This window comes from Thunnus albacares, chromosome 15 (genome assembly GCF_914725855.1).
Source record: "Thunnus albacares chromosome 15, fThuAlb1.1, whole genome shotgun sequence".
Classification (NCBI taxonomy): Eukaryota; Metazoa; Chordata; class Actinopteri; order Scombriformes; family Scombridae; genus Thunnus; species Thunnus albacares.
Window position 1 is genome coordinate 28262059 of NC_058120.1, and position 26598 is coordinate 28288656.

General features: G+C 39.3%; 1 protein-coding gene across 1 annotated transcript in view; it reads right to left on the minus strand.

The window, feature by feature from the left end:
* Window positions 1-26598, minus strand: part of prkd1 (protein kinase D1) — a 53710-nt gene that overhangs the window by 10265 nt on the left and 16847 nt on the right. The window contains exons 2-15 of the mRNA XM_044375859.1: window positions 25594-25732; window positions 16495-16626; window positions 15484-15653; window positions 14497-14520; window positions 13852-14062; window positions 12781-12858; window positions 11625-11826; window positions 11407-11530; window positions 10244-10321; window positions 7868-8035; window positions 7451-7562; window positions 5689-5741; window positions 567-639; window positions 143-249 (exon numbers count right to left, since the gene is read on the minus strand). Of these exons, the coding sequence (XP_044231794.1) occupies window positions 143-249; window positions 567-639; window positions 5689-5741; window positions 7451-7562; window positions 7868-8035; window positions 10244-10321; window positions 11407-11530; window positions 11625-11826; window positions 12781-12858; window positions 13852-14062; window positions 14497-14520; window positions 15484-15653; window positions 16495-16626; window positions 25594-25732 (1671 nt within the window). The remainder of the gene's footprint in view (window positions 1-142; window positions 250-566; window positions 640-5688; window positions 5742-7450; window positions 7563-7867; window positions 8036-10243; window positions 10322-11406; window positions 11531-11624; window positions 11827-12780; window positions 12859-13851; window positions 14063-14496; window positions 14521-15483; window positions 15654-16494; window positions 16627-25593; window positions 25733-26598) is intronic.

Below are 26598 nucleotides of genomic sequence, written 5' to 3' on the forward strand. Positions count from 1 at the left end.
CGGTGTTGCCACGGTAATGAAGTCGTTCACAACAGGAAGTCTCACTCACTGCCGACAGGCTCCTGAGCAGCACCGCTGCTGCGTGTGTTTGTGTGTGTGTGTGTGTGTATGTGTGTGTGTGTGTGTATGTGTGTGTGTGTACCTGTAGGATGGCCACCTCGTTGCGCAGCTGGCTCTCCTGTTTGGTAGGGAAGCGGAGTTTGTCGATGATCTTGATGGCAACGTCTCGGCCGGACTTCCTGTGTTTACCTGCAGACAAACACACAAAAAACCCCCCATCAACAAACACTGTTACATTTTATTTACACCCCTGGTTCCCAACCTGGGGGTCCCGACCCCACAAAGGGTTGTCAAAGCTTCTCAAGGGGTTTGATTTTAAGTATTTCATTTTAATATGTGTCTCAGCATTTAATTGAGCTCAGTGGAGAAAAGAAAATATTTTGAGCTTAACCTCTAATTTCACCGTAACTCTAACCGCAACAGAATCTGAGGGACACTTGATATAAACCATCCCTTCCATCAGAGCCTGCAGACATCATGTCTCCAGTGATGAGATGTGTTTTTACCTCCGTAAACGATGCCAAACTGTCCTGAGCCCAGAACCTCATCCGGGAAGATCTGATACACAGAGTTGATATCCTGAAAAACACAACAGTAGTTCAGTTGAAAGGAGATTTTCCCAGTTTGTTTGTTTTTTTCAGGCTGGTGTGAAACCTGTCAGTGGACTCAACACCTGTGTTTCCAGATCTGTGTAGTTCAGTCTGGTTCAACGAGACTCTGCTTCGTTTTCCTCTTTGGTTTGATTCGTTTGTGCAGATCTGAACTCAGCAAACGTACTCAAACCAAAACAACCACACAGAGACTCTTTAGACTAATTCTGGAGCAGTTTGTTTGTGGCGGAAACGTGATCCGACCTACATCTGACCGACTGCAAGGCTGCAAGTTTGAGCTAAACGGCTCCCGTAGCCTGGGGCAGGAGTGAAATCAACAGTTGCTATCAGCTGGACGGAGCTTGAATCGACGTCTGACCTGGACTAACAACCGAGTACGTTGTCTTCTTCATATACTGGGCAGATAGGAGCTTCTTCAGGACCTTCTTCCTGTGTTTATGTTCTCGCTCCCACCTCAGACACATCTGACCAATCAGAGAAGAGAACGTCCTCACCTCAGTTCAATCTTCAATAAGGTTTTATTGAAGGAAACGGTGCACAATAGTGAACAAACTGCCAGGAGGAAGTAAACAGAACAGTAGACAGGAAATGGAGAGAAGCTCCAGGAACCACAGAGTTCAGAAGTGTGAGGAGCCGCTGGTTTCGGATTATTTTTTCTCATTTTGTATTCCCGTTTCAGTGTTTTATGTAAACAATCTCCTCGATGTCACTGAACATAGAAACTCAGGACTCTCCTGGATGACAACAGACAACAATCAGATCAATCTGTTTTAATTATTTACACTTTGTTTCCGAGAAATCACATTTCGTCCGTTATTTTGGTGGACGGCTCTAAATACTACAATACTCATGAGCCTCGGCCGCTGGAGAAGAAGCCAGTCAGAGTGGTAGCGAAATCAAAACACTTCGTCATTGCAGTTGAGAACAAAAAAAAAAAACAAAAACGGCGCCATAGTTGATAAATCTTTATCTTCTGCCCACCATTAGTGACACATGTAACAGAATTTTGAGCTTATTGATGGGATGTTTCTTGCAAAAATGCACTTTGGGAGTTGTAGTTAACTGTTACATTCAAATATTTATTTTTTATCAAAGAATCAGATATTTTCTAACACAGTTGTTCATCTTTAGTTCTTATGACTCAACCAGGAGAGTTTCATGTTGATCCAAACCGTAAAAGAGAGAGAACTGTGAGTCACTAATGTAGTCTATGAGAGAAATGAATGAGATTTTTACTCCTGTAACCAAGGGCACCCAAAATATCTCTTCCCACACTGCAACTCTACTGTGACTGACTAGCGCTAGCCTGCAGCTACAGCAGCTCACTACGTCCAAACTTCCAGACCTTCTTGTCTCACATGAATAAGTGAATCATTCATTCTTTTGACCGTCACTTTATCTCCCTCCTGGTTGTGAATCCTCACAGAAGTTATAAACGTCTCCAGTATGAAAGTCTCAGGTCACACATTGTTAAGCTGCCACAACTGAGCTTGAAAAAGGTGAAACAGGTTGACAGAAAGTGGGTTCAACAACCTGCTGGAGGAGTTTTGAGGAAAGGTTTTCTAGCGGAGGACCTACTGTTCTCCTCGCCGAGTGTAACTACACAGCGATCTCAGTGATCTGCCACAGCTTTGACACCAAAACTGCTAAATATTTTTTCCTTCATTTGTCTGCAATTGCATCTCCCTTTTTCTCCCCTCTTAGCTGACAGCCTAATATCACACCTCAACCAAAGGTTGGATAGAAATACAATATTATAAACCCCCTCCCCTCTTCCCCCCCCCCCAGCTCACTGCCTAATTACCATCCATCACTATGGAAACCGTTTGGCTGAGTGAGTAATCACAGTAATCTCCATTTGTGGTGCTTGAAGACGTGCTCACCTTGGAGACGGCGAAGTGCATGTCTGCATTGAAATGGGACGTCATGTTCTCTGCAGTTACATTTGCATGAGGAGAGTTTGCCGACGTTTGAGCCTCATGTAAATCTGTATGATGTAAATGCATAAATGAGTGTTTTAATACACATCGACCTGCTTGGAGAAAACCTGTGACTCAGAGTCATCAAACACAAGTGTTCTCTCTCTCCTTCTTTCTCTCTCTCGACCCAACTGGTCAAGGCAGGTGGCCGCCCACCTTCTAAAGGGGAGTTTTTCTTTGCCGCTGTCACCAAGTGCTGCTCATGGGGGAATGTTGGGCCTCTGTAGTCTAGACCTGCTCTATGAGATAACTTCTGTTGTGATTTGGTGCTATATAAATAAAATTGACTTGACTGTCTCACAGTATCATAAACTGAGACCATATCCACACTAGTCTAGCTAAATAAACACATCTTTTTCTCTCCGTTTTGGCCTCCGTCCAGACTAAAATGGCGTATTTCTCCCCAAAAATGGAGTTTTTCCAAAGCGTCCTCCAGAGTGTGTAAATGTGAAAACGCTGGTTTGGTGTTGTAGTGTGTACGGGGGGAAACGGAGCTTTGTAGAAACACTGTCATATCACCGACAAAACAGTTGGTGGTGTTAGTGCAGCGTTTCATTTGAAAAGGAAGAAGAAGAAGAAACATTCATGCGAGTGTTGCTGTGTTTATTGTCTACTTAGACAGCTTGTTTAGGGTTTAACGTAGCTATCTACCACATTTCTCTGCTCACAATAAACTAAGTGTCAGGAAGTCGCCACGGAAACAGAAACAGTATACGGTTTCTTCTTCACATGCCCAGCAGGAGACCAATTACCCGTTTTGCTGAAACTCCTGCTGTGGATGCATGACGAGCATGTTTTAGAATTAGCCAGCTTAATGTAGACATAGTATGAGATGTTGTATTTGGTGTCTGAAAAACCTTCAAACCCGTAGACTGTACATAAAGCTGGACGTAACGAGGTGTGATGTCACCCATCAGTTCATTGGAGTCAGTTTGAAGCTCAGAGTTGCAGCTTATGGTCGCCACCATCTTTTCTGTTTGGAGCCAGGAGCATCCAAATGAGGAGTACAGGATGTCACCTTTCACGCTCTGGAAACACTGAATGTTGTGACATTAGTGCGACTCAGTGTGAGTGTTATTAATGGAGCGATAATTTCCAAAATGACCACCAGCACACTTATTAGAGGGCCTCAATTTAGAGATTGAGACCAGAATGACTCGAAAACAGTGATTGACTCAGTATTTCTAGAGAGAAGTTGGAGCAGCTAGAGGCTGTCGATAGAACTTTAAGCTGCTTTAAACTCAAATTGGATCAGACTTCATGTCTCAGTGGCAGCAGTTGGAACTGTGCCTGAGCCAAATTTCACCAATTTAGCTGTGTGCAACACTCCGCTAATATCTTAGCCTTAAGCGTGTTTTCCCCCCTGTGTAGTTCAGTCTGGTTGGTTTGGTGCGATTCGTTTGTGCAGATCTGAACTCAGCAATCGTACTCGGACCAAAACAACCACACAGAGACCCTTTAGAGGAAGTGGTCTTGGTCTGTTTATGGTGGGAACATGATCCGGCTAAACGTCTCCTGTAGGCAGGAGCGCTTTGCATGCTGGGATGTTGATGAGTGAAATCAACAACAGCTAGCAGCTAGCAGCTAGCAGCTAGCTGGAGAATGAATCACGGACCAACCTGGACTGACAACCATGTAAGATGTCTTGTTGGTATTTTGGGCAGATAGGAGCTTCTGTAATGCTCCATTTTACAGTTGGTTAATTTTATACTAATTTACTGAAATTTTCAGAGTAATTCAGAGACATTTTACAGAGAGGTTGGTACAATGTAGGAAGTACCCAATCATTATATCATTATAGTTCTTAATTTGGAAAAAAAATCTTAAATAGACTCTTAACAATTCTTCAACTGACAGAAAAAAAATAGTTTTCAGTGTTTTGTGTGTCAAACAATATATAAGTATTTTAGTTTTTTCCATTAATTTCCTAAACATAGCTGCTGTTTAACTGTTATTTCTGAGGACATTTCTTTGACAGGGTTATGTGATTTGGTTGTATATGAGAAATGTGCTCATTATAGAATTTTTAAGAAATAATCTAATATGCTAATATATCGTTTGACACACTAAACTACACACTGAAAACTATAAATATTTCTGTAAGTTAAAGACTTGTTAAGAGTCTAAATTAATAAGAATTTTTACAAATTAACAACTACATATGAACCCAAATATAATGAGCAGGTACTTACAAACTAAACCAACTTAACACATTTTTCAGTTTTTTCTTATAATTTGTACCAAATTGCACCACTTCTGTAAAATGTCCTAAAAGTTAAATACCTGCAAATTACTAAGAAAATTACTGTAAAATAAAGTGTTACCGGAGCTTCTTCGGGACCTTCCTGCTGTGTTCATATGGATTTTAGTGATTTCTGTGTGAAAAGGAACTCAGTAAGTTCTATTAGATCCTCCAGAATATCCTCTATACAAGGTTGTACCATTTTGTCGCACTGTATTTGGGCATTTCTCTGTGAAAGCCACAACTCAGTGGAATACCCTACCGGATGATATGAAGAGCTGTAGTTCAATCAATACATTCAAGGCCAAATTAAAAAATCTATTAAAGACCAATCAGCTGTGTGACCACTGAGTCTAAACTCCATCTATGGTCTTCTCATTAGCGCAGGTAGTCTTGCTTTTAATTTGACAAGTTTACATTATTAATTTCTAATTGACATTGTGGTTTTTTTTGCTTTGTACTGTTTGTTGTTGTGCTGTTGTATGTTTTGATTGTTGGGGTGACTGCGGATGCAAATTAGCTTTGAGCTAACTCCGGTGCATTGCATCTGTAATGTTTAAAAACTGCACACTGTCCCAATCAATCAAATCAAATCAAATCAACTCATCCAATGATTCAGACCAGAACAGACACATCTTAAGGTACTTGTGGGAAAACTCATCCTGGTTCGTTTAGACTGCAGTCAACGAAGCTCGACAGAAATGTGCTCAACATCTGTACAATCAGACAGTTTTGTATAGAAAGTCAAATATGAATAAAGCAGGTTTTATGTGTGTGTGTGTGTGTGTTTTCTCACCACATTCTCCTGGATCTGGCAGTTGGAGACAGAAATACTGATGGAAATTTCCTCTGTTGATGAGACACAAACATGAGTTAAAACTGCAGGAAAACATTCAGAGTGAATCATGATTACAGTAAAAAATACAAACAACCAATCATCATAAAGATAATTTAACTGAGTATATGTGGGTATATAAACATATATATACTCTGTTTAACAATAAAACTGTTGGCAGTTAGGACAAAGTATTATTTTTATGTACTCTCCCCACAGGGGAACACGGAGTCAGAGCAGCGTTAGTCACTATCAGTTTGACGTCAGTGAAGGTCTGAAATATCTCTGATGGGTTTTGTGTGGGAGTTGACGGCTCTGAGGGGATCTGAGAGCCTGCAGGAGGATTCAGCATCAACGTTAATACCTGAGCAGGAAATGTGTTACGGACACTGTTAAAAATGACATTTACATTCATCCATGTTCATCCCAAATAGATTCTCTGCTATAATAACGTCTGGAAAGAGAGTGAAGCTTGTTATAGCTTCATATTAACTTTGAGGAGAAGACACAGCATCCAGCTTTTGTTTCCGTTTAAAGGGTAGGCGTATCTTTAAAGCTAGCTGATGTGTGTCTCCTCAGAAACAGGCAAGCTGCAGAGATACAACATGGAGATGACAGGAACTGTGATCGGTCAGCTTGTGTGTTTTCTCCTATAAGTAGGCTCATGCTGATTGGCGATCAGGTGATTGAAGAGATGATTGTTTTTTTTCCCCTGCCGATGTTAAGAAACTAATCTACAACTTGCTTCCTACTGTGCGTCTACAGGTGATGTTTCTGTCTGCGCACAGTGACGATGATCAGTGTTAATCAATAAGGAGTTTATAATAATTTAAAGCAACACATTTGCATCCGTTTGCCAATCTTGACATCTACATTCACTTATGAATGAATATAAACGCCTGTTATTGACAGTTGACTTGAAATAAATGTTTAATTGTGCATTTGTTACCAGTGGTAGAAAGTAACTAAGTACATTTACTTAAGTAACATTTTGAGGTATTTGTACTTTACTTGAGTATTTCCATGTGATGCTACTTTCTACATTTCAGAGGGAAATATTGTACTTTCTACTCCACTACATTTATTTGACAGCTTTAGTTACTTTTCAGATGAAGATTTGACACAATGGATAATATAACAAGCTTTTAAAATACAACACATTGTTAAAGATGAAACCAGTGGTTTCCAACCTTTTTGGCTTTTGACGTCTTACAAAAAGCAGTGTGTAGTCGGGGTCACATTTCACATGTCTATGAGTTGTTAACAGCTCCACCAAATAGTGATTTTTCCCTCTAAACTTCTCACATGCTTTCATTTCAATAAATGTTCAAATGATCCAATATTTCAGCAAAAAATCAAAGATTAGAGAAAAAGTCCAATCCATAAGTCCATATCTGACCTGACACTACATTTCACAGAAAAAAACACATTATATACCTCAAATAACTAAATTTCATGCCAATAACATTTGACTAAATGAGCAAATATCAGCATAATGTGATATTTCCTTCTCACTGTAAACTGCTGTGTCGTCATCATTCATTTATTATCATGAGATGATAAATAAGTGATCATTTTGGGGTTTTTGCAAAATACTTTGGGCTGCATCTCATGTATGAAAGGCGCAACACATATAATATTTATTATTATTTTTGATTATTAATATATTTACCAAAAATGTCAAAGTGGTGCTTTACTAAGTGTGATGTGTTCAAGGTCTTACTGTGTCCGCTGCGGTGAGAACTGTGAGAAACTCCCGTAGAGACGGCTGGCATCAGAGCGTGCTGGATGGCCATCTCCCATATCCGAGACACATCCTGCCCCACCCCGCTGATCTGAAACCAGCCAGTAAAACTAGTCAGTACAAGATCCTGCTCCACCCCGCTGATCTGAAACCAGCCAGTAAAACCAGTCAGTACAAGATCCCGCCCCACCCCTGCTGGTCTGAAACCAGCCAGTTAAACCAGTCAGTACAAGATCCTGCCCCACCCCGCTGATCTGAAACCAGTCGGTAGTTTTATATTGTGCAGGTGATGGACTATTTTTTCTTCCAGATGTTAAAGGAGTCGTATAAAATCCTGAAAACACCTTCAGAGTGTTTCCAGAATGAAAAAATCATGTGACAGTAAGTCCGTCTCACCAGAACGCTGCTGCCCGTCACAGATGAATCAGATCTCTGCAGATTCTCTCCAACGTAGTAAACCAGCGAGGCCGTGGTGATCTCGAAGCAGTGGGGATTGGCTCCATCGGGAAGCAGAGAGAAGGTCTGAGCAGGTTCCAGAGATAAGATCTCTGACAGAGGGATCTCCTGTAGACAAGAGGAACATCTCAGTAACCTTTTAGAAAATGTTGAGCACGTTGTAATCTTTCTTTCTGCATGAACAGAAGCTACGACTTTCATGCTCATATCTCTCCAGACGACCGTGTCCTCATCAATGTTGACAAGAAGAGAGAAAGGCAGCGTTACTTTGTGTAATTATACTATGAACAGAAAGTAAAAATGTGGAGCAACAGACGATCTGACGTGATGCTGAGTCAGACTACAGTTTAACCACAACATGTCAAATATACTCCAATCATATTAAAACAAACTCACAATCTTCTGACAGCAGCCACTTTGGAAATCTGATCTCAAAGCTGCTCAAACTGCAGACAAAATTTCTAACTTGCCAGAAATGCAACCGATCATCCAACAACCAGATTGTTGATCAATCAGGTGATTTATTGGACATAATGACTTCAAACTGCATGTCAAACAACAACCAACTGACAGAAATTTGTCCCAATTCTAAAACTAGTCAGACGCGACCAGTTCATGGTTTAAAATCGAGTTGACTCCATACAGCTTCTGCCCTCCTTTAAGTATAAAACCTCACTGCTTCCACAGTTTGTATCTCACTGATTGATTGATTTGATTTATTGAACAGGACAGTGTGCAGTATTAAGCATAAATGATGCACTGCACCGGAGTTAGCTTGAAGCTAATTTGCATCCGTAGTCCATTATAATCAAAATATACAACAGCACAACAACAAACAGTACAAAGCAAAAAAAAAAACAAAAATAACCCCCAAAAAATAAAAAAACACAGAGAACACACCATACAAAATACAAAGCTACACACAACAGCACATCACATACACCCACAATGTCAATTAAAAATTAATAATGTAAACTAGACTCACACAGCTGATTCGTCTTTAGTTGATTTTTTAATTTGGCCTTGAATGTATTGATTGAACTACAGTTCTTCATATAATCAGGTAGGACGTTCCACTGAGTTGTGGCTTTCACACAGAAAGCTGACTGCCCGAATGCAGTGAGAGGAAATGGTCCAATCTTGTATAGAGGATATTCTGGAGGATCTAATAGAACTTACTGAGCGAGTGAACACAAAGTCACATAGAGGAGGAGGACAAACCATCTAAAATTTTATAAACTAGGCACAAATTTGAGAATAATCTAAAATTGTCAAAGCTCAGTAAATTGTATTTCTCCAGTACCCTACTGGAGTTTTTAGAGTTTGTTTGTAGACGGACTCAAGAGGTTTTATGGCTGTTTCTCCAGCCTGCCCCCAACATGTGATGCAATAAGACATATAGGAAAGAATCATAGCGGCATAAATATCTTGGCTGCGTCCAAAGAGAGACAGTTTCTAATATGTTTAAAATTTGCTAAGTTGTACTTTATAGTTTTAACCGTTTTTTTTTTAAACATGTTTCTTAAAGTTCAAATTTGGATCCAGTGTCACACCAAGATATTTAAAATCAGTGACTATGTCAATTTTTCACCTTTGATGAGAATATCAGCGTTCGGAGGTTGTACCATAGTCTTAGAGAAAAATATACCCTTTGTCTTGTTTACATTTAGACTCAGACATGATTGATCAAGCCAATGTGTGATCCTTTCCAATGCAATCGTTAGCTTTGCAGCAGCTGTTTTTGCATTGTGTGTACACAACAGTGTCATCTGCATACATTTGTAGCTCTGCATCATGACACTGTTGAGGGAGATCATTAATATATAGGCTAAATAATAGGGGACCTACGACTGTAAAATAAATAAATGTCAATTTTTGTACATTTATAATTTATAACTGCAAAAGTACAAATTTGAACCCCAGATATAAATTCTTGACAAACAACACTGTATCCATATATCTGCACACATACTGTACCTTGTACCTCTAATTTATGCTAAATTGGTTTAAATTAGTAGCACAAATAGAAACTAGTCACTACCTTTGTGATGGATCAAAAAGAAGCATCTTGAGCTCATTATGAGCTTGTTCTGCTTTTCTGTACTATCACAGTGTCTCCTGCTGTCTCAGCGTTAACCTGCAATTTCTAAACTTCAAGTACAGACATCTGTTCAGTTCAATAGTAGTTTGAACTCATGCAAAGACACTTAAATTTGTTTAGTGATGATTTCAGGGCAGCATGTCTTACACAACAACAAAGGAAACGTAAAAAAATGAGCAAAAAACTCCAAATACACAGAGACCAGCTCGTCTTACCTTGTAGTATTTACTTCCTGTGTCGTTCTGAAACAGCGTGATGCATTTACTGTCCAGCCGCCAGTAATGTCTCTTCCTCTGAAACACAGAGATGAAGATGAAGATGAGACGGCAGGTTATGAAGAGATGGAGAGAATGAAAGAAAATGAATTAGAGAAAGAGAGAGAGAGAGAGAGAAAAGAGAGATAATTAGTGTCCAGTGGAGGATAAAAGAAAGATGAAGACGAGTCAGCGTTAAGCAGACAAGTGTTGACATCACTCAACACACAGATCACCTTCATCTTGTTACAGCTTCCACACGGAGCTGAAAGATCCAGAGGAGCAACATCTCAGTTCCCCATTAAAGTAGGGATGCAAGGAACTTTGAATTTGGTCTATTAAATGTCAGAAAATAGTGAAAAATACTAAATATAATTTCCCACAGCCCAAGGTGACGTCGTCATTTTGCTTGTTTTGTCCGAAAGCCAAAGATATTTAATTTATTTACATATAAGATTCACATTTGAGAAGCTGGAACCAGAGTTTCATTCTCCTCTTTCTATCTCCTCTCTCTCTGCATCTCTTACTATTGAATGAAGGCAAAACTCCTCCAAAATAATCTATAATCACGATTTAAATGATTAATAGATTGCTCCCAATTGATTTTCTGTTGATCAACAAATTATTTCAGAACTACATCATAATTCAACATATTTTTGAAGGGAGATTTGCAAAAAAAATTTGCACTAATAAAAATCTGCATGTGGCATAAAAACAGCATAAAACCTTGTAAGAAATTAAAATTAAAGCATTTACTTCTATTTACTTGTATATATGTGTGTGTGTGTGTGTGTGTGTGTGTGTGTGTGTATATAACAGGTTAGCAGTACTGTTGTTTTTACTTTCATTATAATGCATAATGTAAACAGAGACTTTTGTTCTATTCTTTTTTTAGTCTGAATCAAAAGATTTTAAGGAAGGAAACAAAGCTAAATAACAAAAAATAACTTAATTTATATCTAATTAATTAATTAATTAATTAAAAAATAATAAAAAAGGCAGAATCCAACAAAAATGGTGGATTAGGTAGCAGTTAAACAGACAGACAGGTGAGCAGACAGACAGTCAGACAGGTGAGCAGACAGACATTAAAGTGTCAGACAGGTGAGCAGACAGACGGGTACCAGAGTGTCCTTGCTGGTGTAGTGCACCATCCATCCCTCCTTCATCACGTTGCTGCTCTTCCTCTTAGTGTGTTTGACGGACTGGACGACCCGCATCAGAGGGATGTTGTTACTGGTTGACGGGCTATAGGGGGCGGGGCAAAGCACAACCTCAGATCTGACCCGTCTACATGTGTGTGTGTTACTGTGTGTGTGTGTGTGTGTGTGTGTTTGTGTACCTGATGGCCCGGTTGGACTCGTCCAGGTCGGGGTCATGCGGGTCACAGAGGTCGCTGGGCCCCGCCTCCAGCAGGAGACCCCCCTCTGATGTCAGCGCTTCATCCAAGTCATCCAGCAGGCCGCCGCCTCGGTCTCCGTCGTGGTCGTCGAGGCAACCCTCCACCATGACGACGTCTGACTCCGCCCCCGGGCTCAGGAGTTCTACAGACCAGAGACAGACCCGGATCTGTAGCTTCACACAGAGTTCACCAACGAGGAAGACAAGACTAAAACAATGATGTGAAAGACAGACAAATAACCTAATGACTGTTTAAACGAGCTGCAGCATCTGTGGCTCCTGATTGGTCAAACAGTCTCCTCCAGCAGCCAATAAAATCTCTTGTTCATCAGCTGATTCATCTGTTTGACCTGTTGCTCTGCTGTTAATATGAAGCATCTTCATTCAGTAACGTTACACATTTATGGATTAATCCATCTGAGAATGAGACAAGAATAGAACAGTGGTTCCCAACCTGGGGGTCGGGACCCCCACGAGAGGTCACTGGATTAATCTAAGGGGTCGCCAGATGATTGGACAGGATAGGACAACAGAAAACATATTTCAGATTTTTTTTCAGGCTTTCTACTCATGTTTGCTTTATTTATTGTATTTCATCTCTTCAAGCCTTTAAAAGTTATAAGTCCTCTTTCGTTTAAGTTTAGGAACCACTGGGATAGAATTAATCTTTGTTGGAAAAATTGTCTTCGGCTCAGCAAGACATGAAGACGCACTACAAATGATTGTGATGATAAGTGAGCAGGAACGTTCTGTTCAAACAGGAGAGTCAGAGTCTGTCAGATCACAGTCGCATAGATAGAATGAACCTGTAACCATGGTAACTGCACACAACAAAGATGGAGAAAGCTAGAGCCTCAGGAAGAGCCTCAAAATGAACTCTGGTTTCAAACAACAGCTGTGTGCGTTTTTGCTCTTCTATCTTTGTGAGGACACAAGTTTTACACCTTGGAAGTGACGAAACCCGGGAAACTTCTCCAAAGGGCTGTTTCAGGGTTAAAACTCGTCTTTATGATTGAAGTTTTAGGTAAAGGTGTTGGTCAGGGTGGTTAGAATCACATTAGCATAGCATTAGCATGTGTGTGTGTGTTGAAACTTGCCTCCATTTTTGGAAACTTCTCCCAGGCAGTTGTTTGGCACCTTGGGAGCACATCGTTTATGACAGTTAAATTTACAATCTGAGAGAAAGAAAAGGAAGCGGAACATTCGTTAATATGAAACAGACACCATATGTTTGTTTGTTTTCTTGCTCTTTGAGATCAAATTAACACAGTCTCATCTTCTTTTAGTTCATCGGAAGATCTTTTCATCACTTCAACCGAGTTGTCATCTGGTGTGTCTCCTATCAATTGTTGCACCGGACAAACAGCTTATTTTGTCATTAAAGTTATATCCTCTAACATTTTTATTACATAAAACCACATTTTTGTCCTGGTCTGGATGCTTGACGCTCCTGTTGTACACTGTAAAAAATGATGCTGATTCAACAAAAAGTTGATTTTATTATTTATTTTATTAAATATGTTTATTGATTTTGGAGTTAACTGAACTAAAGTTGAATAATTAGTCCAAAGTCATGAAAAACCGACTGAGTTCAGTTCACTAGTTCAATAAACTAAAACATCACAGTCAGATTTCAGTTTCCACTTTTTTTTAAGTTGAAACTAACAAAGCTGCTTCTGCTTTATTGAAATAAGGATTTTACTGGATTTAATACCTTTATCATGGTTGGTATTGTTTTTATTATTAATACATATTTTCATTTCTTTACATGTGTTAAAGACACACAGCAAGTTTCCATCATGCATGTTTTCAACTCTTAAACAATGCATGCTGGGAAATCTGCTGATATAAACTTAATTTAATGAGCAGTTTATTCATTCAACTCATCATTTCAAGTCAAAAGAATTCATTGATTTAATTCATTTAAAAATGACATTAAGTAGATGACAACATATTGGTTGATTGCACTAGAGCTCTGATTGGCTGGTGCGTAAACCTCGTTATAAAAAGTTTAAACTTTACGTTGAAATCAGACTGACTGATCTGCATGACTTCAGACCTGATCCAGCTGCCATGTTTGATTCTTTTTATTGTCTGCGTTCTTTCATCAGCAGCCGTTAAAGATATTAACACGTATTGAATATTTGCTGCTGACAGTAAAAGTTCACCTTTACACTGCAGCCCCTGTCTGAAGAGGCCTTTCAGCAGCTTCTTGCAGTGCTGGCAGACGGTGGGTCGCGTGTACGAGTGGATCAGGAAGGTGTGGGGAACTTTGACCTTCGACAGCAAGATCTTGTCCAGTTCGATGGGACGTCCGACGTACGACTGCGAGCTGGAGCGCCGCTCTCGTCCCGGGAAGTAATCTAATTGGTTCTTCTGCTGTGTGAGGAGAGGCGGAGACAAAGCTTAGTAGATATTTATCAGATGTAGATTTTACACTTATAGATAATACATACAGTCAGAGGGCCTGATTGCTACTTTTACTTTAGTTAATTTTACAACTAATACTTCTGTATTTTTACTTAAGATCTTGAATGCAAAGTGACTTTTACTTGTAAATGAGTGTTTTTACTAGAAACTAACGTCTGGTCACCAGTTTATCATTTTTGTTGCTTTGCTTTTGTTTTCTTCACCCTCAAAAATGAGCCTTGCAGGATTCATATTTATACTAAAACAATGTAAAAATGACTGAAATAAATGTCAAAAGTATTCTGTTACATGAACAGAAGCTGTTTTTTTACTGTAATAACATCTCAGTTCCTTATAGATATCCTCTTTTTTTAAGTAGTTTTTTGGATAAAAGTGGGACTTACCTCCATGCTGGGACTGACTGGCGACTAGATGGTGAGAAAGGAACAAGGAAAAGATAATTAAAATTTGGTTCAAATTAAAACAATTGATAGGTTTTTATTTTACTTCCCTCACAACTACAACTACTCACAAATATGGAGTTTATCATGTGAGTCTCATGAACATAGTTTGAAAAGTCTAATCAGGGACGAAGGCTGCAAATAAACCTCAGCTAGACGTCCTGTATACGTATGTTTGTACTAGTAATGTGCAGATGGCCCAGTGTTTGTATTTGTATCTGTATTTGTCGAGGCATCAGAATTATTTGTATTTGTATTTGTATTTGAATAAAAGTGGACAGAGGCTTAAAAATCCTGTTTTTGTTTTTATTACGCTTTTAATTTTAGAAAATTAAAGTGTTACAATAAGTCTTCATGAAGCGTGTGTCAGTAGTTCAGCTTTATCTCTGGGGAACACCCCCCAACTCCGGCAGTGATGTCCAAATTAGGAAATGTGCGTCATGTAGCAGGTGGATGTGACTCCCCTCACTGAGACCTGCTGATAGACGTCACAGCGGAGCAGAGGAGAGACACTGAGATAGTGATGTAACCGACCTGTGCGCTGGTATTTAACATGTTTTTTTTCTTTTCAAAAACAAATAATTTTTAAAATATTTATATGAAACAAATATTTGTAAAAATATTTGCTTAATATATTTGCTTTGCTGAATAATGTATTTGTATTCGGGCACACCCCTAGTATGTACAGTATATGTTGCTTTGCTTGTCTGTATGGTCCCTGTTCAATAAAATAATAACATAAGTACATAAATGCTCAGACTTCCACTTCCATTATTTTTAAGCTTTTATTTAAAAAATACACTATAAAAATAACTTTTTAGCACATTTTTTCTTCAAAAAACTAATATGTTTGCTACTGAAAAATGTTTCAGGTGTTAGTTACGTCCTAACATTCAGACATGTTGGGAGTTTAAACTTCAGCGTACTGACCAGTAAAGCATCGTCGGTGTAGTGGGGGGGCGAGGGTTCGGCAGAGAGGGGCCGGGCCAAGTTGACCAGCCCCCCCGTCAGGGAGACGTTGGACGGGCGACGCCTCCTCACCCCGCTGCAGTTATTGGGGATCTTAAAGGCACAACGTTTGTGATAATTCAGACCGCAACCTGCGGAGAGTGAAGATATTTATTAACACATCGGGCCTCATGCCAGAACATTTTCTTCTTCTAAAACTCTCCGAGTCAGATTCAGCAAACTCTCTTAACGCCCCTAAAATGTCCATATAAGGTGACTTGTTCTGCTACGTTTCATTCACAAATATGTTCCCAGAGAGTGAAAAGAAGAGTTTGAGGTCACTGCTGTCAGAAACCAGCAGACACATTGATCAGTGTCGGTCGTTGTGTTAGAGGAGTTGAATTAGAAAACATGAATCCATCATAGCAGCAGCTGCACTGTGACAGAAATAAAGAGGAAACGCTTTGACATGAAGTTAGATGCTAAAAATGTCTTTCTGAAGCAAAGCGCTCCATGACTCATGTGAGATATTACAGCCTACAGTAGACAAGTTTCCATCCGAATTTATCTCCAGAATATCAGCAAAATAAAATGCGAATTAATGTAAGTTTCCGTCCATTTCTGTTGTGTGAATATAAGGAGATTCTCCAGTCGGTGCCATTAAACTGCTGCAGAAGAAGAGATGAGACACAACGAGATGACGTCATTAAAAGAGCGACAGTCAAAGCTAAAACGATGGAAAACTTTCTGTGTTTCCACAAATTAAAAATGAGAATAAAACGAGTGGATGGGAACATGCCTACTGCAACAGAAGATAATACTGGACAGAGACCTGCAGCAGCTGTTTAAAACAACCACTGACATGTAGAAGCTGCTTTGTTGACAATAAAAACCATCAGATCTAGAAAGCCTCAGTAAATTGAACCACTCGTGAAATGTAAGAATGACACTTTATGGTTTTAGTTGGTTATTTGCTGGCCTCTTCATACATACCTTCACATTTGAGTCCCTGTCGTACGAGGCCCCACAGCATCTCTCCACAGTGGTCGCAGAAGGCCGGCGCTCGGTACGAGTGGACGAACAGACAGTGCGGACGGATCTGGAAGTCCTCAACCGTGGCCGAAGCTGCAGAAGACAAGCAGTTATAAAGACGAGACTAAATCCAACAAAACGGATTTTTCTTTTTCCTCATTTTCCTGAATGTTTTTACAGTGGAGACGAGCAGCTGCTTATCTGGGCCGGCGGCCATGACGGCTATCTGAGTCAAAAACATCCTCCAGCTGTTTGCACAAAAACTCAGTTTGAACTCGCTGGCAGCGGCGAGAACTCCTCCTGAGAAGGAAGGAATCCACTATCCTGTGTTAAACCCCAGTTGAGTTCAGTAATGATGAAGCTCCTCAAAACCGACGGCAGTTGAGTCACATTTGGATTTTAATGACATTTGCTGCAACAAGTGAGTAAAAAACATCTTGTTTGAGGTGAGACAGCTCACTCTGTTACTGCTTTAATGAGCTGTGCAGCAGTCTGATCAGTGATTAGCTGATTTATAAGCATCTGTTTGACTGTGTAGAGTTTTCAGTTTGTCTTAATTCATGTTTGTGGCAGACAGATCGTTATTGGAAAAACACAGTTTAGAGTTAACAAACTGTACATCCATTCAAAACTCAAACCAAGTGTCCAACAACCAGTGATGGAAAGTAACTAAGTACATTTACTCAAGTACTTCCTCTACAAATCAAAGGGAAACATTTTACTTTTTACTGCACTACAATACAAAATATGATCAACAATTAAATTATGATGTATTATTATAAATTAAGATAAGACTTTATGTATGTTTGGGGGAAATTTGCAAAGAACCAAACATATGAAATAATTAAAATTATCCCCAAACTTTGTGAGCTGCAACATTAAAGTGATGAAAATGTAAATGTGTCAATAATTATAATCCAATCAAATAATAATCATTATTCTGAAAATGGCCACTCTGTATAATGAGTACTTTTATTTTTCAATGCTAATACCTTTGTACTTTTACTTTGGCATGCATTCATTAAGAGATCTATTTATTAATAACATTTCCGCCCCCCACACCGGAACAATTACAGGAACATTTTAATTGACCTAACTCACATTTCTTCAGGAATAAAGGAGCTGAATCAAATATTAACATTGCATTTGCACATTTCGACTGCACAGTGATATCAGACCATTTAAGAGAAGCATGGCAGGAAGACCTGGGAGTGGAGATCAATGAAATGTTTAAAACTGCAATAACTGATGTTTTGTCCACTAGTTTTCACATCATCACCTTTTAAGTTGAAATGTTGAACAAACAGTTGCTTTATTTCCACATCCAGCAGTTACGGAGCAACATTATCATTCATGTGGAGTCGTGTTTCTGTCCACCTGGTGAATGTGAGTCCAATATTCACTCTCTTTTAGCTTCTGTTTTTGTTCTCCACCAACTCCTGAGGGAAATATCTGGCTCTTTAGCTGCTAAATGCTCCACTATGTTCACCAGCTAGTCTACAGCTAACTGTGTCTGTTTGGTGCTGAGCAGGTAGTGTATAGCGGCTTTTTAGAGCCCAAAACGACGCTATGAGAGCGCTGAGAGTGAACCAAAACAGTTAAGTTGCAGCCTTACAGATAAACAATGAGCTGAAATTCACTATAAAGCTCCGTAAAGCCAATAATTCTCTGTAGGTTCATCACTACGAGCCAATAACACATTACACACTGACACATCAGACTCTAATTGTATTTATACTTTTTGTACAAACCCCAATAGACATATATATATATATATATATATATGTTTAAAAAGTTAATTTCATCATTATTAAATGGGTAAATGAATTAAATTTTAAGGTAAAAATCAGTTTAAGGAGGGAACTTGTCAGCCAGTGCATCAGTGTGGCTCATTTACATGTTTTTTTTAATAGATTTTTGGCGACAGCACAGATGAATGAGACATATACACACAATACTTGTTTATAGGATCCATTCACTGCTGGTTCGAAGAAGAAAAACACACAATATCACCAGATTTGATCCGCTGACTATCTAAAGATTAAGAGAGAGAGAGAGAGAGAGAGAGAAGAGAGGAGGGAGATAAACAACAACAGAGACAAAAAGTAATGAATGGGTTGTTAGTGGGTATTTTGTAAATGTTTGGGACGTATGAGAGGCTCTTAGCGGGTGCAGATGGACCGAGTGTTTGTTTGGTTGGCCAGCATGCTTGGCAAGGCATGATGGGTAGTTTGGGGGGGGGGGGGGGGGGGGGGTATCGTGGTTTTTTTTTCGCTCCCCTTCCTCTCTTTTTCTTTCGATGATGTCTCTCTCTCCCTCTGCATGTATTTCTGAATCACACACACACACACACACAAACACACTCTCTCGTCCTGTGCTGTGGTCCTCCAGTAGAATACGGCTCTGATTAGACATTCTGCTGCAGGAAATTACCTCCATTTATTCAAATTATTGTTTATGCCTTTTGTTTGGAGGACCAACATACGTTTGGAAGTCTGAACAAGCTCCCGAACTGTTATTATATGCTTCAGAAAATGACTTTTGTGTGTGTGTGTGTGTGTGTGTGTGTGTGTGTGGGTGGGTGTGTGAGGGTTTCCTAGGTAGTCCTTGTCTGAATATAAATGCCTTATGTTTATGTGTGTGTTCTCTGTGGTGGAATTAGCAGCGTTAAGGAGCGATCGCTGCTAGCTTGTTAACCCACAACCAGAAAACAAACACTGCGGGTGGAGAAGCTGTAAAACCAGCAGCGGCACAGCGTGCTAATAATGACATTCATGTTTTAGTTGTTTAGCTCAGTGAAGAGTAAAATGTAACTGTGTGCAGCAGGACAATAAAGTTAGATTATGGTGAAGCAGCTTTTAAAGGACAAGTTCACAGTTTTCAAATCCATCTTAAAGCAACAATCAGGAGCCCAAATGAACATTAAAGCTGTTTATCTTGCTGTAATCATTCCTCCTGTTCATACTGACCATTAGAAGATCCCTTCATAATGACCTTACAATGGAAGCGATGGAGGACAAAAATGTATTTCAAAGTTTATCTGAAGCTAATATGAAGCTTCAGCGTCCAAATGAGTCAAATCAAGTAGATATCTTTCAACGTTACAGTGTTTTTAGTGCCAAAGTTCCTCTTTTTGTTACTATACTTCCACCTGCAGCTCAACAGGGAAACACTGTCCGAGGAAACACAAAGAGGGAATATGAAATATGACTAACTCACACTGCTGGAGCCTCATACAAGCTTCACAAAGACTTTTAAATGACTGTGTGGACACACTGTGGATTTTGACCTCCGACGCTTCCATTGAAAGCACATTTGAAGGATCTTTTAATATCCAGTATGAACAGGAGGAATGATTACAGCGAGGAAAACCTCTTTCACTGTTCATATGAACACCTGACTGATGTTTGTAGACTCACTGGAAACATTGTGAACACGTCTTTTAAGCTGAAATAAGGAGCAGAGAGGTCAGATGTTCTCAGATTTCTGTCAAAACTAACACTAAAGCCCAGTGAACGTCTTTTAATCAACAAATAGTTTGACTAAATGACTAATCGTCGCAGCTCTAAACGTTTCTCTCAGTAATAATCACGTTTTACTCATCGAGTTGATATCTAGATGTAAAAAAGAAGCCTGTCAGGTCAGAAACACAATCAGACAGGTCGGAGACAACAACGTGTTTTGAATCCATTAAACTCTGATTCACACCTCTGACTGGCATCATCTCCATAGCAACAGCAGCTGCAACTCATGGGTATTATAGTATTTAGAGACGTCAACCAAAATGACTGACAAAACATGATTTCTCAGAAACAAAGTTGGAATAATTGAAATTGATGTTCATATCATAAACCAATAAGATCATTATGTTATTCTGGAGAGTTTCTATGTTCAGTAACAGTAATGAGGTCATTTAATGAGGACGTATTCTGCACATATCCAGCTCTATATTTATATTCTGGGGCTGTACTGGAATATCTTTGCATGATTTCCAGTTAAAAACTCCTTATTTATCTTCTACTGGTCCTTTATGCAGCCCCTCAGTTCAGCCTCTGTCTGAAACAGGAAGTCTTTAATCCTGCCTCAATCCACATAGAAAACGGTTTTAGAGGCATTTTTGACGTCCATCACTCGTAAGTCTTAACAGATATGCTTCCATTTTATTGTGTTAGGGTCAAGTTTGACCTGTTTTCAAGTTTAGATGTGTGAAATATACTTTTAGTTTTTTCTGATCCAAACAAGGCTTCATTACATCCTCTACAACGGCCTACTGAATACAATAAAACACATTTTGATCATTTTTCTTTTTTTAAATGCCTATTTAAAAAAAAAGTTACATCTGTTGTGTTATGGGTCAAATTTGACCCGGTAGTAATTATGGGTTGTTTATGCACAGAAATACATAGTAAACGTTGCCAAACCATTATGAATAACAAAAATTACAACAAAACAACAATAATAGTAATGAAATCCTATAAAAAAATTGTATAATAATATTGTGTAATAATATTAAAATTAGGTGTCATGCCAAGAAAGCATATCTACTTGAATTCAATTGTAGAGTGGCACACAGCAAATATGATCCCATGCTCACACCCCCACTCTCTCTTTTCCACTCGCACCCCATGGACACACACACTCAAACACACACGTTGACCTAGGTCACTTTTGGGGACATTACGTAGACCTACATTCATTTCCTGGAGACTTACCATAACCCTAACCATAACCCTAACCCTAACCCTAACCTTAACCATAACCCTAACCTTAACCCTAACCATAACCCTAACCTTAACCATAACCCTAACCATAACCCTAACCCTAACCTTAACCATAACCCTAACCTTAACCATAACCCTAACCATAACCCTAACCTTAACCCTAACCATAACCCTAACCATAACCCTAACCTTAACCATAACCCTAACCATAACCCTAACCTTAACCATAACCCTAACCTTAACCATAACCCTAACCCTAACCTTAACCATAACCCTAACCTTAACCATAACCCTAACCATACCCATAACCCTAACCATAACCTTAACCATAACCCTAACCATAACCCTAACCCTAACCTTAACCATAACCCTAACCTTAACCATAACCCTAACCATAACCATAACCCTAACCTTAACCCTAACCTTAACCATAACCCTAACCATAACCCTAACCCTAACCTTAACCATAACCCTAACCTTAACCCTAACCATAACCCTAACCCTAACCTTAACCATAACCCTAACCTTAACCATAACCCTAACCATAACCTTAACCTAAAAATGATTTGTACAATGTAAGTTAAATGTGGTGTAAGGTGTATAAAATACCAAAGTAAGTGTATATATATGTTATGGTTATTGATGAATAATAAGTCACTTAGCAGGTAAACCATTTTATTGAATGATAATGGGTTTTTTTCAGTGCTTGATAATGAATTCAAACACTAAACACTAAAGGTGTAAACCCTTTTCTGACACATTAGGAGGGTTAAATGTATCAGTCCACACTGAATCCGAGCACAGAAAGCTGTTTTGAACTTATTAACAGTATCTATATTGATTGATCGGCTCCTCTTCTGCCTGTTAGCTGACCTGTGTCACTACAGCAGACTCTCCTCGCCCACTACGACGGGTGAGGAAAAAAAAACAATTAATCAATAAATGCAAATTTTTTCAATTTCTCTCTCGTGGAGCTGACGTGAAAACTATTTTGGTTCAGTAAGTTTCTGCTGTCAGCCAGCCTGGTGAAGCAGTGTCCTGCTGACAGACGGCTGCTTCTGTGGACAGAAACGTCCAGATAGAACATGCTTACAGGCCGCCGCTCACATCTCACTTTCTGTGTGAATATCCAGTAAAATCTCCCTCCTGATGAGTCTGCTCTGTTCTGATTGGCCAGCGTCAGGAGTCCAAATAAACACCTTAATAACAACCTTAAGCTACAGAGTGGATATGCACATTGATCTGACGTCAGCTCGGGTAGAAAAAACCTCGCAAACGAAGCATTCTGGGGACACAGATAAACGTCACAACTCTATTAAAAACATAAACCAATTCCCATATTCCTTTGGGTTTTTTTGTGAATTGTAAACAACTTTAATCAACATATTCCCTGATTATAAAACAAGAGTTTGTTAATGAGCTTGCAGCCAATAAACGCTGTCTGGCTGTGTGTCTCTTGGCTGAAGTTGCCTGTTACACCGTACAAACTTAATTTCCTGTTTGTTTCCTCCACACTTCGACAGGAGCGAGCTGTCGCCGGCGCTGGCAGAGCACCGTTAACAAAAAGTGTTTTTAACCAAATGTCAGCAGGAAGAGGAAGAGGAGAAAGAGGAGGAGGAGGAGAAAAAGGTAGAGGATGAAGTGGGAGATGGTGGCAGATTGTAAACAAGATGGAAAACAACAAGGAGGAGGAATGTGAGGAAGAGGAGCAGGTGAGGAGGTAAGAAGAGCAAAAGAAGGTGGTAGATGGAAGGAGAAGGTAATGAAGGAGGAGGAAGAGGAGAAAGAATAAATGAAGAGGAGATAAGAGCGGCGGAAAGATGAGAAATGAGGAAGGTAAACAAGGATAGGAGGAAGAGGAGGGAGAGTTAGACAAAGATGAAGAGAGGAATCAGTGAGGAAGAGGGTGAGGAGTAGAGGAATGAAAGAGTGGAGAAAAGCAGACAAAGAAAAGGAAGGATAAGAGGAAGATGAGGATGGGTGGAGGAGAGGATTAAGGGATAAAGGAAACATGGAGGAAGGAGAGAAGTAAGAAGAACTAAGGGAGGAAGAGGAAGGAGAGCAGAAAGAGGAGGAGGAGAAAGGGGGGGTGAAGAAAAGGAGGAAAGGGAGGAGTGTAAGAGGAGGAAAAAGAAATCGAAGAAGGCAAAGGAGAGAAGGAAGGAAGGAAGGACGGATGGGGGTGAGGAAGACAAAGAGGAAGAGGAGAATGGTGATAAAAAAAGAAGCAGGAGAAGGAGGAAGAGGAGATGATTAGAGACATGTTCCTTCATCATGAAGAGTTTGGTCACGTTAGTTTGTTTAGAAACGGCTCCAAAGACTAATAACAGCATCACGTTGCAGTCTCTGGAGAGTAGTTCTGTGGAAGGCAGACGCTACTGAGCATGTGCAGGAAGACGGTTCTGTTAACAGCGTCACTAGCTTGTTGCGCCACAAATCAAATCAAACCTCTGGACTTCATACTGAAATGAACAATTTCTATCTGTCTTAGTCGATCGACAGAAAATTAATGTCCAACTATTTAGATAATCTTTATAGATATTTTTTGAGCAAAAATGTCAAATATTCATTGATTAAAGCTTTTCAAATATGAGAATTTATTTATTTATGAGCTTTTATTTGTCATGTATGGTAATAAATTGAATATATTTGGGTTTTAGACTGTTGGTTTCATAAAACAAGCAATTTGAATACTAAACTTTAGGCTGTTTGAAATTATAATGGAAATTTTTCACAATTTTTTGATATTTTATAAACAAAAATCAATATCACAAATCACAAACGTGCCTCAGGAGCTTTACTATTTCTACAGCAATATATAACATCCTCTGTCCTCAGATTCTCATTAGAATAATAACCCTGAAAAACCCTTTAACAGGGAAGAAATGGAAGAAACCTCAGGAGGAAGAACAGGAAACAAACATATACGTCATGTGACCTGCATCACTGCTCCGCCTCCACTAGATGATCTGTCACTCAAACTAACCGTATGTTGTGTCTCATAGATTGATAACATATATGAAGAATCAATAAACAATGTATGTAAAAGAAATGAACAAATGATATTAATAAATAAACAATTAATAAAGAAAATAATCAGCAGATTAATCAATAATGGAAATAATTGTTATGAGCAGCCATGGAAATGTAAATAAAACTGACGTGATAATAAACTGGAATTATCGTTGAAGTAGAGCAACACACAGCAGAATGCACATGAAAAATATGGAATATTAATTAAAACAAACACACAAAGTAGCAGACAAGCGTTATGCAAATACACACACACACGCACACACACACACACACACACACACTGTACTGGGTGGTGACAGAGAGGCAGGAAATTGGGGAGCAGCAGCTGTCAGGCCGTTAGCGTAGCATCGTGTGAACACCTGAGTCCTGAGCTGGACGGCAGCCAGACAGCAAACCAGAAATTATTATTATTATTATTATTATTGTTATTATTATTATTATTATTATTATTATTATTATTATTATTAGGACCTGTTCTTTAAACCTGGAGGTGTTTTTGTTTGTTTTTAATTTCTTTTATTTACAGTCTCATGTCATATATTGTTAGGCTATTCAGAAATGTCATCATTTTGCATATGAGCAGTACTGTATATGTTCTAGAAGAAAATGTAGATGTTGTAATTTTAAAGTCTTTATGTCCAGAAGTTTTCAATCCAGCACAGATCTCCATATCTGAATGGACAGAGGAGACCGTCGGAGTTACGGAGATATAAAAAACATTTTGATGGGATATTCTGAGCCTCAGTGATGTCACAACACGTCATGCACACACACACACACACACACACACACACACACAGGTTTAACTGCTGTAAAATGTCTATGAAGTCAGGAGTCGGTTGCAATGTTAGAAAAATTGTACTGATGGTGTAAAATAAACAATGTGTAAAAAAGCTCATTTTAATCTACAACCTGCTCGATATTGTAGAATCAGAGGAAGCTACATACATACAACCTGCTGCAACCGATTCAAAACACAGAACACTGACTCTGTTTGATATATTTATGATATATACATATATATATATATATATGTATATATATATATATATATATATATATATATATAGAGAGAGAGAGAGAGAGAGAGAGAGAAACAGGTGCAGCAGTTTGAGGCAGAACGTGCTGAGGTACTTTCAGATCGATGAAAACTATGCAACATCAAACCTCACTTACTTCTCCGAGACCCCTGCGTTGCCGTGCATCCCCGATGGTAATGGGGACCCAGCAGGGGGTGTTATTTTTGTCACCATCATCATCATCATCCCCTCCTCCCACCTGTGATGTCAGCGTGACCTCGTACCTGACAGCACGGCCTCCACCAGGTCTCCCTCCTGGATCTGTGAGGCGGAGCGCAGCAGCTGCAGCACGTTCTCTGAGCTCTGGTCATGACGGAACAGCAGGATCTTCTCGTACATCCCGTAGAAGCCGCACTCTGGTAACTGACACAGAGCAGAGAAAACACAGAGGGAGGTGATCCAAGCAGAGCGAGAGACCGCAAACTGAGAAACTGAATGAGACGCCGGTCCTCAGACACACAACTGGACCATTAAAGGTGGACCAGTGTTTCCAGTGTGTTAAACCAGCAGTCAGTTGTCCGTATGAGCAGTGAAAGAGGTTTTCCTCGCTGTAATCATTCCTCCTGTCCATACTGGATATTAAAAGATCCTTTAAATGTGCTTTCAATGCATTTAAAAGTCTCTGTGAAGCTTCTATTCAGCTTCATCAGTGTGAGTTAGTCATATCAAGTGGATATCTGACACATTTACAGTCTTTTTAGCATCAAATTCCCTCTTTGTGTTTCCTCGGACAGTGTTTCCCTGTTGAGCTGCGGGTGGAAGTATAGTAACAAAAAGAGGAACTTTGGCACTAAAAAGACTAACGTTGAAAGATATCTACTTGATTTGACTCATTTGGACGCTGAAGCTTCACATTAGCTTCAGATAACGGTCAGTATGAACAGATTACAGCAAGAAAAACATGTTTCAATGTTCATTTAAGCTCCTGACAGACGTGAAAAACTGTGAACTCGTCCTTTAACAGACTATAAAGGCAACAAATAAAGAAAACTAAGATAAAATGATCAGGACACATAAGCATTAAATCATATTCATAAATAAAATAAATAAACATTAACTGTCACTGAAGTAATGAAAGTGTGAAGAACTAATTTTGTAAACTTTGCTTTGCTGTCAATCAAATCTGAATTTCAGAGGAAGAGAGAGAGAGAGAGAGAGAGAGAGAGAGAGAGAGGAAGTCGAGCTCTGATCTTCATCAGCAGATGAATAAATCCTTCAACTTGTCATCA